This window comes from Odocoileus virginianus, chromosome 20 (assembly GCF_023699985.2).
Source record: "Odocoileus virginianus isolate 20LAN1187 ecotype Illinois chromosome 20, Ovbor_1.2, whole genome shotgun sequence".
Taxonomy (NCBI): Eukaryota; Metazoa; Chordata; class Mammalia; order Artiodactyla; family Cervidae; genus Odocoileus; species Odocoileus virginianus.
In genome coordinates, this window is record NC_069693.1 from 3,525,947 (window position 1) to 3,541,914 (window position 15,968).

Sequence of the window (15,968 nt, forward strand, 5' to 3'; positions counted from 1 at the left end):
CTTCTTATTCACCTATTTTTTTATTGTAATTCCTCCCTCTTTTCTGGCTGCACTGTGTGACATGTGGGATGTTAGTTCCCTGATCCAACCTGTGCCACCTGCAGTGGAAGCGTGGTGTCCCTGGACCGCCAGGGAGGTCCCTGTTTGCCTGTCTTACAGATGGCAGTAAGTATCTGTTAATCCCAAACTCCCAGCTCGTCTCCCCCCACCACTTGCTATCCCCTTTGATAACCGCGTGTTTGGTTTCTATGTGAGTATTTCTGTTCTGTAAATAAGTTCATTTGGACCAGGTGATTATTTGCTGGAGTTGGAGAAGAGAGGCAAGAAGAGGACTTTCCTGTGCGTTAGAGGTTTAGCAGCATCCCTTGGACAGCAAGGAGATCAGACCAGTCAGTCCTAAAGGAAATCAACCCTGAATATTCATTGGAAGGACTGATGCTAAAGCTGAAGCTCCAGCACTCTGGCCACCTGATGCGAAGAGCTGACTCATTGGAAAAGACCCTGATGCTGGAAAAGATTGAGGGCAGGAGAAGAAGGGGACAACAGAAGATGAGATGGTTGGATCAGCTTCACCAACTCAAATGGATGGTATCACCAACTCAATGGACATGAGTTTGAGCAAACTCTGGGAGATAGTGGAGAACAGGGGGTCCTGGCATTCTGCAATCCATGGGGTCGCAAAGAGTCGGACATGACTGAGCAACTGAACACCATCACCACACCACTGCTTCTCACTGTTCAAGCATTCCCTCATTTGACCCTCAGTGGAGTCTGAGAAGCAGGTGTTCTTTAGTCCCATTCTAGTGAGAACCAGGAATCTGCTGAGAGTTGTGTGATGCATCTGTCTGCCAAAAATATACACGCAACCTAAATGTTGAGAGTTATGTTTTATTCGTCAGATATTCTTAGGACTCAAGCCTAGGAGGCAACATCTCAAGTAACCCCAAGAGAACTGCTAGGAGGAAAAAAGGGGAGAAGCCAGGTTATATAGAAGCTTCGCAACAAACGGTGGATAATCTGAACCTCAAATGCTACTGCCAATTAAAGAAAACCAGCTATCCCAAGTTAAGGAATTTAGCGCTTTTCTACGTATGGGAAGATGGAAAAGTCTGGGCTTGCTGAAATAATTGCTTTGATGCACACCTCAGCTGTCTGGGGCCAGGACCCTGTTGTTTTCACGTCCCGGGGTCCCTCCGGGTTCACCCTCAGTGGTGGCTGCAGTCTGATGGCTGCTAGATGGCCGTGCTCTTTCCTTCCTGAGCGCCCTCGGGGCTCACCAGCTCACCATCTGTGGTGGCCATCATTGCTTGTGACTGTGATATCCTTTGTTCACTGATACGGCAGGAAATATTCCATCTCTCATATCCCAGAATTTCTTGAGGACTGACAAGGCTTCTGTATTCTTGAGTCTTCGGGGGGCTCCAAAATGAGGCCTGGGGCTTCACAGGTGGCGCAGTGGTAAAAGAATCCGCCTGCAAGGCAACAGACTTGGGTTCGATCCCTGGGTCGGGAAGATCTCCTGGAGAAGGAAATGGAGAAGGGAATAGCTACCTACTCCAGTATTCCTGCCTGGAGAGTCCCGTGGACAGGGGAGCCTGGTGGGCTACAGTCCGTGGGGTCACAGTCGGACACCAGTGGGCAGGTGTGCGAGTGCACACACACACTCACTCACGAGATGATGGCTGCTGTGGGCACGTGAGCAGCTCACCTCCTGGAGCCCCATGCTCCTGAAGGGGCATTTGCACCACGGAGCGCACACGGCCAGCTCCCGCTCCGCGCTCCGGATGAGGGGAAGGTGGGTCCACGCGGGGCTAAACTGAGGACTCCTCAGGGCTGCAAGACGGCAGTGAAAGCTCACTCTGCGTGAAGGAGTCCTGGTGCGGCTCAGCGGAGGACTCAGAAGACCCCCATGGGCATTCCTCTGGGTGGGCCTGGGAAGACACAAAGCGAGGGGTGAGCGCCTGGGGGAGGGGCCAGGGGAGCGGGGAAGTGGGGAGACTCACGTGCATGTCCCTCTGTCTGTCCTCCTCTGACGGGAGGTGCACCGAGACGTCGTCTGCAAGGAAAGAGGAAAGGACAGGCTTCCAGGAAGGGCCTTCTGGTCACCCAGTCCTGCCGTCTGTATTTCGGAGCCGTGACGGGGCGGAGTGAGTGGACCGAGGAGGTGACTGAATAGTTAGTCCCCCAGGGGACTGTAGGTGGAGACAGATGGGAGACCCTTGTAAGTGCATGACTCCAGAAAGCAGGCTTGCTTAGCAACAGAAGCAGGAGACCTGCCCCCAACACGGGAACAGTGGTGGCGTGAGCCCCACATCCAGCCCAGGGAGCCCCGGAATTTAATGATCCATGGGACATGCTCTCTACACACATTAAAAAAAAAAAAAACAATCATTTGTGGACCTTGCTTGACCATGTAGGGACACCTAGGGGAGGGGCCGGGGGAATCTGCTCAACCTGGAGGAGGAGCTGATGATGGAACCGTGATGTCTACTCAAGAAAGTCAAAGAAGGTCTTCTCCCCCTCCCCACTTTTCCTGTGATGATAAAACTGTAGCCCAGTAAATTCTCTGATCTGCCCGCTTGTAAGCCTCACAGGCGTTCTTCTCTAGTAAATCACTTCTCATCTACCACTTGGCTCTCACTGACTTCCTCTCTGCACTGAGACAGGAAGGGCTGTGGTATGGAGCTCTTCAGAGCCCCCAGGAATGACACCAGTAGCTTTCAGATGGACAACTGGAAGCAGGGAAGGGCAGTGACGTCACACGCGGTGAGGCCTGCCCCCAGCGTCTCAGCTTCTTCCAGGACGCCATCTACAACTCATCCTTCCCCCAGCCCGGCTCCCCCGCCTTCTCACTCCTCTTACGTGGATTTTCTCCTGAGAAGTCCACGCGAGGGTTGGAGCTGAGGGAAAGGAGATAGACGCATTCAGGTGGGTCTGAGGAATGAGGCAGAAACAGCGTTTTCTACTGGGAAGAGTCTGGATTTTCCTACCTGTTAAAATCCGGTTGGCTCTTGGTCTCATTATCAGCGGAACCTACAGAGAGGCAATGCTGAGAGCCCTTCCTGGTAGGGAACCCCCCAAGCCCCTCCCCACGCTCCCCCCACCCAGGTGACCCCTTCCCCTTCCAGAACGTACCGTGTTGGCCTCCACAGCAGCACAGGCAGAGGATAAAGAGGAGGATGAAGAGGAGAGGGAGGAGCCTGATGGCAGAATTCCCAGACACGACGGGAAGGGCTATTTCTTCAAGAGGGTTTTGGTAGACTTCAGGTAGGTCTAGGAGTTGGGGAACAGTACAGATCTGTGCTGGACCAAGTCATCCTTTCAGTACATATGTATTGCACTTACTGTATATGTGCTGTGCACCTTCCATATACGAGCAAGCTGGTGGGTGTTTTGGAAACTGGTGAACCTGTGCAATAACAGAATCCAGACACATGAGCCAACGCACAGAAGCTGTTATTCTTCTGCGTATTGAGATAAATTACACAACAAAACTATCTACTGTGTTTTCCAGTGGTCATGTATGGATGAGAGTGTTGGACCGTAAAGAAGGCTGAGCATCAAAGAATTGATGCTTTTGAACTGTGGTGTTGGAGAAGACTCTTGAGAGTCCCTTGGACTGCAAGGAGATCCAACCAGTCCATCCTAAAGGAGATCAGTCCTGGGTGTTCATTGGAAGGACTGATGCTGAAGCTGAAACTCCAGTACTTTGGCCATCTGATGCAAAGAGTTGGCTCATTGGAAAAGACCCTGATGCCGGGAAAGATTGAGGGCAGGAGGAGAAGGGGACGACAGAGGATGAGATGGTTGGATCGGCTTCACCAACTCGATGGACATGAGTTTCAGCAAACTCTGGGAGATAGTGAAGGACAAGGAGGCCTGGCGTGTTGCAGTCCATGAGGTCACAAAGAGTCAGACGCAACTGAGTGACTGAACAACAACCCTGGCCTTCCCTGGTGGCTCAGTGGTTAAGAATCCACCTGCCAATCGGGAGACATGGATTCCATCCACGGTCCAGGAAGACCCCACATGCCTCGCAACGGCTAAACCCACACGCCACAACTGAGCCTGCAAGCTGCAACTAAGAAGAGCCCGTGCTCCACAACACGAGAGAGCCCTCACATAGCAGCAGACCCAATGCTGCCAAAAGTAACCAGTTAATTTTTAAAAGATAAAACTTTGCACATTTGTGACACCACAGGTGGATCTAGAGGGCGTGTGGCTAAGTGAAATAAGTCAGAGAAAGAAAATGCCATCGGCTCCCACATGTGGAATCCAAAGAACAAAACAGAACAAGGGCAGACCTACAGAACCAGAGAATAACCAGGAGGCTGCCAAAATGACCGAAGGGATTAAGAAGTACTAACCGTAAGTTATAGAATAAAAAAATACAGAGATGAAATACACAGCACAGGGAAGGTGCTCAATAATAACATAATAACTTTACACAAGAACAGATGGTTCCCAGACGTATGCTGGTAATCATTTCATAAGGTCATTATACAGTGTGAAAGTGAAAGTCACTCATTCGTGTCCAACTCTTTCCGACCCCATGGACTGTAATCCATGGAATTCTTTAGGCCAGAGTACTAGAGTGGGTAGCCAGTCCCTTCTCCAGGGGATCTTCCCACCTTCCCAACCCAGGGATCAAGCCCAGGTCTCCTGTATTGCAGGCCAATTCTTTACATCTGAGCCACCAGGGACACCTGAAATTGCTATAATATTGTACTTCAAGTATATTTCAATTAACTTACTAAAAACCTATGCCAAACAGTACAATGTTGAGGTCACAACCAGGGCTCAAGATATGTGGAATATGAAAAAACTAACTTACCTCTTGATAGATTCGTAAGATTAAAACAAAATCATATGTACAAATGTTGAGAAGAGCACTTGGTAGATGAGAAAACCTCAACACATGTTACCTACCAACTATTAACATTAAGCAATAATGCCTACTTTGAGCAAAAGCTTGTTGTCTGCTTTTGACAGTCGTATCTTACCTGATGCAACACTCGGTTATTATATCTTTTTTTTTTTTTTTTTTTTTTGGCTGAGCTGCACCACTTACAGGATCTCAGTTCCTCAATCCGAGATTGAAGCCTGGCTATGGCAATGGCACCTAATCACTGGACCTTCAGAGAACTCCTGTAATTTCACTTTAGAAAGAAGGAACCTGGGGCTCAAATGAGGAAACTGCTTGCAAAAGGTCACAGAACCAGCACATCTTGATGTCTTCATTTTACTTCAAGTCCGTCTCCTAGTCAAGAGTGCCTTCCTTCTGAACAGAACTCCCATAGCTGAGTGAGCTGGAGGCAAGCACTGTTGTTCTTTAGTCACTAAGTCATGTCCGACTCTTCGGGACCCTGTGGACTGTCGCCCACCAGGCTCCTCTGTCTGTGGGATTCTCAGGCAAGAACACTGAAGCGGGCTGCCTTTTCCTCCTGCAGGGGATCTTCCCGACCCAGGGATGGAACCCACATCTCCTGCTTTGCAGGCAGACTGTTCACCACTGAGCCACCTGGAGGCAGGTGAGGCGACAGCAAAGGGAGAGGACACACAGCACCCCCAACAAGTGACGCTCCCGAACCCACAGGGGGGCCCGGGGCCCGCACGGACGTCCCCAGTTCTCTGCGTCTGCGTGGTGAATGTCGACCGCAGCTGTGTTCTCTCTTTGTATTAAATCAAAACCTGAGCATTTCCTCCTTGACTCACCTGTGCTGATGGGGAATAGCTGGAGATCGGGAAGCTTTCTAGAGAGGGGAAGAGGTTTCCTACCAAAGACTGGCAAAACGCTGAAGAATTAAAATACAAAAAATAAATTAAGGTCTTCCCTCGTGGCTCAGTAGTGATGTGAGAGTTGGACCATAAAGAAAGCTGAGCACCAAAGAATTGGTTCTTTTGAACTGTGGTATTGGAGAAGACTCTTGAGAGTCCCTTGGACAGCAAGGAGATCAAACCAGTCAATCCTAAAGGAAATTAGTCCTGAATATTCATTGGAAGGACTGATGCTGAGGCTGAAACTTCAATACTTTGGCCACCTGATGCGAAGAGCCGACTCATTAGAAAAGACCCTGATGCTGGGAAAGATTGAACGCAGGAGGAGAAAGGGATGACAGAGGATGAGATGGTTGGATGGCATCACTGACTCAATAGACGTGAGTTTGCATAAGTTCCAGGAGACAGTGAAGGACAGGGAGGCCTGGCGTGCCGCAGTCCATGGGGTCGCAAAGAGTCGGACACCACTGAGCGACTGAACAACTGGTGCTCCGTGGTAAAGAATCTGCCCGCCGATTCAGTAGACGTCGTCGGTTCCATCCCTGGTCCGGAAAGATCCCACTTGCCAGGGAGCACCTAAGCCCGTGTGCCACAAATAGAGCCCGCCTTCTAGAGCCCAGGAGCCGCATCCACTGAAGCCAGGCAGCCAAGAGCCTGTGCTCGGGCAACAAGGGAAGCCGCCGCGGTGAGACGCCGAGCATCCCAGCTAGAGAGGAGCCCCTGCTCACCGCAGCTAGAGAAGGGCCACGCGCAGCTACGAAGACCGGTGCAGCCAAAAAATAAATAAGTAAATCATTTAAATTAATGAAGCGAAGCGTGTGGAGGAAGGGATGATGCAGGTGAGAGGCTGAGGTTCGGTCAAGGCTGCACAGGTTCACCCCCACGTCCCCGCGGCCCAGCTCGGAGCTCTCTGGGAGAAAAAGGGAGGCACCACTCACCAGTCTGCGCCCAAATCCCTGGGTCCCGGCAGAACACTGCAAGGGAGAAACACGAGGTGAAGCCGGCCGGTAACTGGGCTCCCAGACGCCTGGAGCTCAGGGCGTGACCTCTGCAGAGAACCGGAGAGACGCGGCCCGCGGGGTGACGACGCTGCAGTCCCCTGTCCCGGGGCCTCACAGAGGGCAGTCCCAGCAGAGGAGCCCGCTTACGAACCGCTCCTCGGCGCCTTCTTCCCTCCCCAGCCTCCCACACGACCGCCCGTGGCCCGCTCACCGAGCCCGAGCAGAAGAGGGACGCCCGGGGCCATGGCGATGCCCGGCCCACACCGCCCGCGCGCGCAGCCCGCCCAGCACGGCTGCCCCGCGGACCCAGCCGCCCGGGCCCGAGACCTCCTGCCGCGGAGTGCCAGCATTGCCTTCCCGGCAGAAGGGCAAGCGCTGCTTGTGCAAGACCGAGACACTGCCCCTCCACCCTCCCCACGGCGCCCGGGCCGGGTGTGGTTACCTGCGGGTTTCCTGCTGTGATCTTCAGCCGCGAAGATGTGGGAGACCCGCTCTCCACAAAGACCTGCTTATCTGCCGCAGGGCTTCCCCGATGGTTCAGCGCGGAAAGAACCCGCCTGCAACGCAGGAGACACAGGAGACGCGGGTTCGATCCCTGGGTGGGGAAGATCCCCTGGAGAAGGGCACAGTGACCCCCTCCAGTATTCCTACCTGGAAAACCCCATGGACAGAGGAGCCTGGCGGGCTGCAGTCCACGGGGTCACAGAGAGTCGGACACTACAGACTACATACACACATCTAAAATAGAAGAACTGAGGGAAAGTTTCCTCCTCCCCCCAGAAAAAGGAGATCACACGCAACTAGGAAAGACTGACTCTGACACAGGAAACTGAGGGATGGTGTTGCCGACGTTAATGAGGCCTGAGAGTTCAATGGAGAGCAGTGGAAGACCAGTTCTTCTGTAACATACAGACTCTGCAGTAAGGGTGGGTGTGAAAAGATGCAGCCAAGTCACAGAGAAAGAAATTAAGGGGAAAAGTTGTAGAGAAAAACATCTGAAACTAATATAATGTGATATGTCAATTACACCTCAATAAAAAATGAATACCCACAACACCCCAAAACAAGTCCTAAACTTTAAGTATATCATATCCAAACTGAAAGAAAATCAAAGAAACAGATAATGAGGTTGAGGCTTCATAATTTTAAAAAAGAGAGGGAAAGGAAGCATTGGTATTCATTCCCATTCCTACAGTTTTTGATCACCAATTCTCTCCCACAAAGACATGTGACATTGAGTAGGACTATTCTGGAGTTTCACATGGGACATGGCACCTGGGAGTCACTTGATACACTAATTGCCTATAGATAAATAAAGATGTCCCCAACTTAAAAAAAAAAAAAGAAGAATCCTTATGTAAGTGGATCCACGCCATTCAAACCCATGTTGTTCAAGGGACAACCAATATATAATTGCATATAAACATATGTAATTGTATATATGTGCACACCTGCTCAGTCGTGTCAGACTCTTTGCAGCCCTATGGACTGTAGCCCGCCAGGCTCCTCTGTCCATGAGATTCTCCAGACAAGGATACTGGAGTGGGTTGCCATGCCCTCCTCCAGAGGATCTTCCCAACCCAAGAATCAAATCAAACCCATGTTTCCTGCATTAGCAAGTGGGTTCTTTACTGCTGAGGCACTGGGAAAGTCCATATCAATATATCTAATTGTATATAAAATTATATATAATTACATGTAAATATATAATTATATACACTTTATTAATTGCACATAAATATATAAAGGTGTATGTATGTGTGCATGCATTATTACATGTATATTACTGTCTATAAGCACATATATATTTTTATACATATATGACTATGTTTATTCGGAAGTATAAACATTACATATTCCAGCCCCTGTAGGACCTTTGCTTTTAGACTGGCGTGTAGTTGCTTTACAGTGATGTGGGCAGCGATGTGGGCAGTGGAGTGACCCGGCCACACATACGCCTGTATCCCTTGAGCTCCTTCCCATTCCGGTCACCGCTGAGCCTTGAGTAGAGTGCCCTGTGTTGTATGGTCGGTTCTTGTTAGATGAGTTATTTGTTTTACACATCATAGTGTGTATATGTCAAGCCCAATCCCCCAATCCATCCTTCCCCTCAAAAAAAAGAAAAAAACCGTCTTTAGAAGTCTGGTCTGAGGCTGGGCAAGCTCCCCCGAGAGCGAGTTCTCTCTCTGTCCCCCGGCGCTGCCCTGGGGACCGCAGTGCAAGAGGCTGTCATCGGCTTGGCTGTGGCCACCACGTTTCTGGTGATCCCGGGGGTCTCCACGGCTAACACCTGGTTCAGCAGAGAAGGTTTCAAGCGCCTTGGTCTCAGCCGACCAGGGAGGAGCCCTCATAACTATGAGCAGCGCCCCAAGATTGGCAAGGAGGGTCATGAGCACCCCGGCTCAGCCCACGGCTCCTCCTCCGATGTCAGCCTTGTGTTTCTCTGCTCTTTCTGCTGCTGGGGGTCCCAGGCTCTTCCAAAACCTACCATCCTCAGTTTTGGTGGCACAAGACGCATTTTCTCCTCCCTCTGTCTCACCCGCCTCTGCTTTCTCCTCCTCTCAGCTCCATCTCATCAGATCCACCAGATCTTGGCCGTCAACCTACATACCTCCTCTTGCGACCCCCTCCGCCCCCCGAGAACTCATGTCCTCCTAACGTGTCACCTCTAACGAGATGACCCCTGCTCCTGAGCTTCCAGCCCCACAGGGCTCCTTGGGCGGCCTCTCACTCTCAGCTCTCTCTGGGACGCGTGTTAATAACGGGTGGTCCCGGCCACGTGGAGAAGACAGCCTGTTCATGAGACACTGTGTTCACCTCCCGCCCCTTTCTCCTGTCTTGCTCCAGGTACCATGATGTCCCCACTGGCTGGGATCCACCCTAAGTCCCACCCACCCACATTTCACAATGTCCTCGTTGAGCTGTTCTCCCAGACGACCTGCTTAAAAATAACAGGAAAACAGGGCTCATGCTTACTGAGTGGTTGCAAAATGCTTCCTTCCTTGAACGCACCATTATTTGCTTAAGCCATATGGCTGACTTTTACATATTCTCCAGCCTTTCTGTGTTAAATGAAGGCAATCAACGCACTTTTTTACAAGTGCAATCAACATTCTTTTACACATCAGCTTTCCCCCGTGCGTGTAGATTCATAGGCTACATTTTGAGAGAGAAATTGCTGAGTCTGCTGCTGTAAGCTCAACAGAAACCGACAAGGAGCTTCTGCCTTGGGGAGATGTCTAATGGAGAGTGTAAGGGGGGAGACAAACAGAAAACCTGCCCAAGCCTGGTCACAGCGCTGTGGTTCACTACACTTGATGGGCTACAGTGTAAACCACAGTTCCCTCCTAAGATGCTATCTTCACCAAGTCTTGAGCTACATTTTGTACTGATCAAGGCCTGCCCTGGTGGCCTGGATGGTAAAGAATCTGCCTGCAATGCAGGAGACACGGGTTCCATCCCTGGGTTGGGATGATCCCCTGGAGAAGGGAATGGCAACCCACCCCAGTATTCTTGCCTGGAGAATTCCATGGACAGAAGAGCCTGGTGGGCTGCAGCCCATGGGGTCACACAGTCAGACACGACTGAGCACGCACGCAAGATGAGCACATGACTTGAGACGGCCAATCAGAGGCACGAAAGAGAAGTACTTCTCTCTCCCTCACTGAACAACAACAAAAAAAAAAAACCCACAAGAAAGCAAGTGGACGAAACTGGCTCTGGTAGCCACCCCGTGACCCTCGACCAGAGATTGCGTTAGGCTCCTCCAACCCCTGTAACAAATAACATCACCTCTGTGACTTGTTGTACAGTCTCTGAGTTATGTCCAACTCTTTATGACCCCATGGACTTCAGCACACCAGACTCCTCTGTCCTTCACTATCTCCCGGAGCTTGCTCAAACTCATGTCCATTGAGTCGGTGATGCCATCCAACCATCTCATCCTCTGTCACCCTCTTCTCCTGCCTTCAGTCTTTCCCAGCATCAGGGTCTTTTCCAAAGAGTCAGTTCTTCCCATCAGGTGGCCAAAGTACTGGAGTTTCAGCTTCAGCCTGTCTTTACAATGAACACCCGGGACTGATCTCCTTTAGGATGGTCTGGTTGGATCTCCTTGCAGTCCAAGGGACTCTCAAGAGTCTTCTCCAACACCACAGTTCAAAAGAATCAATTCTTCGGTGCTCAGCTTTCTTTATAGTCCATCTCTCACATCCATATATGACTACTGGAGAAACCAAAGCTTTGACTAGACGGACCTTTGTTGGCAAAGTAATGTCTCTGCTTTTTAATGTCTCTGCTGTCTAGGTTGGTCATAACTTTTCTTCCAAGGAGTAAGCATCTTTTAATTTCATGGCTGCAGTTACCATCTGCAGTGATTTTAGAGCCCCCAAAAATAAAGTCTCTGTTTCCACTGTTTCCCAATTAATTCGCCATGAAGTGATGGGACCAGATGCCATGATCTTAGTTTTCTGAATGTTGAGTTTTAAGCCAACTTTTTCACCCTCTTCTTTCACTTTCATCAAGAGCCTCATTAGTTCTTCTTCACTTTCTGCCATAAGGGTGGTGTCATCTGCATATCTGAGGTTATTGATATTTCTCCCAGCAGTCTTGATTCCAGCTGGTGCTTCATCCCACCCAGCATTTCACATGCTGTACTCTGCATATAAGTTAAATAAGCAGGGTGACACTATACAGCCTTGACGTACTCCTTTCCTGATTTGGAACCACTCTATTGTTCCATGTCCAGTTCTAACTGTTGCTTCTTGACCTGCATACAGATTTCTCAAGAGGCAGGTCAGGTGGTCTGGTATTCCCATCTCTTGAAGAATTTTCCAGTTTATTGTGATCCACAGAGTCAAAGGCTTTGGCATAGGCAATAAAGCAGAAGTAGAGTTTTTCTGGAACTCTCTTGCTTTTTCACTGATCCAGTGGGTGTTGGCAATTGGATCTCTGGTTCCTCTGCCTTTTCTAAAAACAACTTGAACATCTGGAAGTTCACAGTTCACGTATGGTTGAAACATGACCTGGAGAATTTTGAGCATTACTTTACTAATGTGTGAGATGAGTGCAATTGTGTGGTAGTTTGAGCATTCTTTGGCATTGCCTTTCTTTGGGATTTGAATGAAAACTGAGCTTTTCCAGTCCCACGGCCACTGCTGAGTTTTCCAAATTTGCTGGCATATTGAGGGCAGCACTTTCACAGCATCATCTTTTAGGATTAGAAATAGCTCAACTGGAATTCCACCACCTCCACTAGCTTTGTTCATAGTGATACTTCCTAAGGCCCACTTGACTTCACATTGCAGGATGTATGGCTCTAGGTGAGTGATCACACCATCATGATTATCTGGGTTGTGAAGATATTTTTGTATAGTTCGTCTGTGTATTCTTACCACCTCTTAATATCTTCTGCTTCTGTTAGGTCCATACCATTTCTGTCCTTTATTGAGCCCATCTTTGCATGAAATGTTCCCTTGGTATCTCTAATTTTCTTGAAGAAATCTCTAGTCTTTCCTATTCTATCGCTTTTTCTCTATTTCTTTGCACTGATCACTGAGGAAGCCTTATTATCTTTCCTTGCTATTCTTTGAAACTCTGCAATCAAATGGGTATATCTTTCCATTTCTCCTCTGCTTCTCACTTCTCATCTTTCCTCAGCTATTTGTAAGGCCTACTCAGACAATCGTTTTGCCTTTTTGTATTTCTTTTTCTTGGGGATGGTCTTGATCACTGCCTCCTGTACAAAGTCATGAAGCTCCATCCATAGTTCTTCAGGCACTCTGTCTATCAGATCTAATCCCTTGAATCTATTTGTCACTTCCACTGTATAATCTAAGGGATTTGATTTAGGTCATACCTGAATGGTCTTAGTGCATGGGACCTTTTGAAGGAGACTGCCATTATCTTCATTACCTCCACCATAGTTTGGTCTCAGGTCAAATAACAGGGAGGGAACATAGCCCCGCCCATTGACAGGAAATTGGATTAAAGATTTACTGAGCATGGCCCTGCCCAGCAGAACAAGACCCAGTTTCCCCCTCAGTCAGTCTCTCCCTTCAGGAAATTTCCATAAGCCTCTTATCCTTCTCCATCAGAGGGCAGACATACTGAAAACCATAATCATAGAAAACTAACCAATCTGATCACATGGACCACATCCTTGTCTATCTCAATGAAACTATCAACCATGCTGTGTAGGGCTACCCAAGACGGATGGGTCATGGTGGAAGTTCTGACAAAACGTGGTCCCCTGGAGAAGGGAATGGCAAACCACTTCAGCAGTCTTGCCTTGAGAACCCCATGGACAGTATGAAAAGGCAAAAAGATAGGACACTGAAAGATGAACTCCCTAGGTTGGTAGCTGCCCAATATGCAACAGAATGATCTCTGTTCGTTTCCAAAGCAAACCATTCAATACCAGAGTAATCCAAGTCTATACCCGACCAGTAATGCTGAAGAAGCTGAAGTTGACCAGTCCTACGAAGACCTACAAGACCCTCTAGGACTAACACCCAAAAACGATGTCCTTTTCATTATCGGGGACTGAAATGCAAAAGTAGGAAGTCAAGAAACACCCCGAGTAACAAGCAAATTTGGCCTTGGAGTACAGAATGAAGCAGGGCAAAAGCTAACAGAGTTTTGCCAAGAGAACACACTGGTCATAGCAAACACACTCTTCAACAACACAAGAGAAGACTCTACACATGGACATCACCAGACAGTCAACACCAAAATCAGATTGACTATATTCTTTGCAGCCAAAAATGGAGAAGCTCTACACAGTCAGCAAAAACAAGACCAGGAGCTGACTTGTGGCTTGGATCCTGAACTCCTATTGACTTTAAAAATGCTCCACATCAAAAAAATCTTTAAAAAACCCTTTTTCCTAATTGGGTCCATTCAGAGGTATTGGGGGGGGGGGGCGATGTACCTTTTAGGGGAAGCACCTCCATTCAACCGGCCACAGAGCCCTGCCTCGGGGTGACGTCTGTAATTGTTGGACCCCCCCTTGCAGGAGGAATCCTCAGGATGTTACTGAACCCAAAGCCTGCCACAGCCCTGGGCTTGTACTTCTGTGAAATGGAATTCCTTCTTGCTTTTGCCCAGGGTGAAGGTCAGCTCAGATGAAACCGTTTGTTTTTTTTTTAATTGAAATATAATTGCTCTACAGTGTTTTGTTAGTTTCTGCTGTACAACAACACGAATCAGCCATGTGAAGTGAAAGTCGCTCAACTGTGTCTGACTCTGCGACCCCTGCGACCCCATGGACTGTACAGTCCATGGAATCCTCCAGGCCAGAGACTGGAGTGGGTAGCCTGTCCCTTCTCTAGCAGATCTTCCCGACCCAGGAATGGAACTGGGGTCTCCTGCATTGCTGGCGGATTCTTTACCAACTATTAGGGAAGCCATACACATACATATATCCCTCCCTCCACCCCCATCCCGCCCTCTGGGTCTTCACAGAGCACCAAGCTGAGCTCCCTGTCTACACAGCAGCTTCCCACTAGCCATCTATTTTACAGATGGTCGTGTGCACATCAGTTCAGTTTAAACCCTTCATGTCCCGTGATCGGCAATCTAAACCATCACGACACAGCTCCCAAGCCCAAAGGGCAGCATGAAGGATGTGACCCCGGCCTGGTCTCCAGTGGCGAAGAGCCCACCCGAGCACCCCGTCCACGGTGGGTCCGTGCATGACTTTGCCACTGTCTGCTCTCTGGGCTCCTTCTGCATGTTTGGGTTTTGTTTTGCCCCGTCTTGCTGTAGATCGGTTTGATTGTCTTCCGTCTGTCTGAAGGTTTGTGAACCACCTCAAAGCCTTCAGAGAAGCAGCCAAGGGTGAAGCTGATGTGTGACTCAACGCTTGTGGTCTTCGGGGTTTCTCAGTTTCAGAAAGGAAGCGGATGTTGGTTGTGAAGGTTTGTGGTTAGTATCAGCCGTGAGCCGCAGGTTGCTTGCATGTACGTAACAGACAAATCTCCGTGCGGTCAGAGGTTCTCATGGACATTTGGACCTATAACCCTCCCCCTAAAGAGTGGGCTGTGGATTCAGACTCTGAATTCCAACCCTTCTTCTTACTAACACAGCCCAATTTTTTTTTTTTTTTTTTTTGAAAGCAGATAGTGGGGAGTTTGTGACTTTAAAAATCTGTTCTTTTCAGTTGATTTGCTTGCCAACAACCTTGGTGAAGCTGATGATTCCTCTTAATTTAAGCAGAAAGGACTTTTGCTTAAGGATTTTGAAAAGAACAATGTGGCCAGCAGAAAAGTGGGTGCCCCCCAAGGTGTTCACATCCTAATCCACAGAACCTTCTACTTTATAGGGCAAAGGGGGAGCGAGGTGGATGATGGGTTCAAGTTCCTAACAGCTGACTTCAAAGGAGGAAGACGATCCTGGATTGTCTGGATGAGCCAAGCGGTATCAAGAAGCCCTTAAAAAACGAAAGAAGGGACTTCCCTGGTGGTCCAGTGCCTCCATAGCGGGGGCTGTGGGTTCAAGCCCAGGTCGGGGAACTAAGATCCTGCCTGCCACGGAGCAACCACAGCAGATAGCCCTCACTCCTGAATGAAAGAGGCCAACACAACCAAATAATTTTTTCATTTTAATCCCGTTGTCTTTCAAAAAAAAAAAAAGGAGTGAGTGTCCAGGTACAGTGCACACAGTGAGAAGACAGTGGGCACAGAGGGGGAGGTGGGGCCCGGTCAGCCCACACCAGTCCTCGGGCCATTGTCCACCCAACGGGAACAGAAGCAACACCCGCCGCGTCCCTGGAGCATTGGGGCGTCTTCGGCTACTCCTCCCACCCACCCCCTCGGCACTGATGGCGTTTGGGACAGGGTCCTTCTCTGCCCTTCTGCGCATCGTAGGATGTGGCCTCCACAGTTCTCCCAAGTATTAAACGTTTTAACGTTAAGACACGTTTTACCTAGATTACTGAGCTCCCTGGGGGCCTCCCCACCCTGTGCCCAAGCGGAGCGTCAGCCCCGCTTCTAAGTCGGAAGGCGCCCAGACCTCAAGGGCTGTCACCACGTGAAAGGAGGAACCCTTTCACGAAAGGGCCCCTTTCATCTCCGAAAGTCTGAACTTCTGAGCTGTTTACTGCCCCGGCGGTAGTTAAGTCAACAGCCCATTCTCTAAATGTAATAAACACAAGTTCTTTCGGGCCAGCTCCTTAGCACTGCCCCCACCACA

General features: G+C 49.4%; 1 protein-coding gene across 1 annotated transcript; it reads right to left on the bottom strand.

Annotated features, from left to right (window-relative positions):
- Positions 1-872: 872 nt before the first annotated feature.
- LOC139029976 (uncharacterized) lies at positions 873-15,638 on the bottom strand. The gene is made up of 7 exons (XM_070451567.1): positions 15,581-15,638; positions 6,717-7,109; positions 3,136-3,273; positions 2,991-3,033; positions 2,863-2,900; positions 1,709-2,056; positions 873-1,519 (listed from the first exon to the last, which is right to left on the bottom strand). Exons 1-6 carry the CDS (start codon positions 15,636-15,638, stop codon positions 1,812-1,814), a joined length of 915 nt encoding a protein of 304 aa, XP_070307668.1. The 3' UTR covers positions 873-1,519; positions 1,709-1,811.
- Between the last annotated feature and the right edge of the window lie 330 nt (positions 15,639-15,968).

Coding starts and splice junctions, on each gene's coding strand:
- LOC139029976 (XM_070451567.1), bottom strand. CDS start 15,638: ATGCGCAGAAGGGCAGAGAAGGACCCTGTCCCAAACGCCATCAGTGCC. Junction 7,110..15,580: donor CATCAGTGCCGAGGGGGTGG/GTGGGAGGAGTA, acceptor ACTCCGCGGCAG/GAGGTCTCGGGCCCGGGCGG. Junction 3,274..6,716: donor AGGGATTTGGGCGCAGACTG/GTGAGTGGTGCC, acceptor CCCAACTCCTAG/ACCTACCTGAAGTCTACCAA.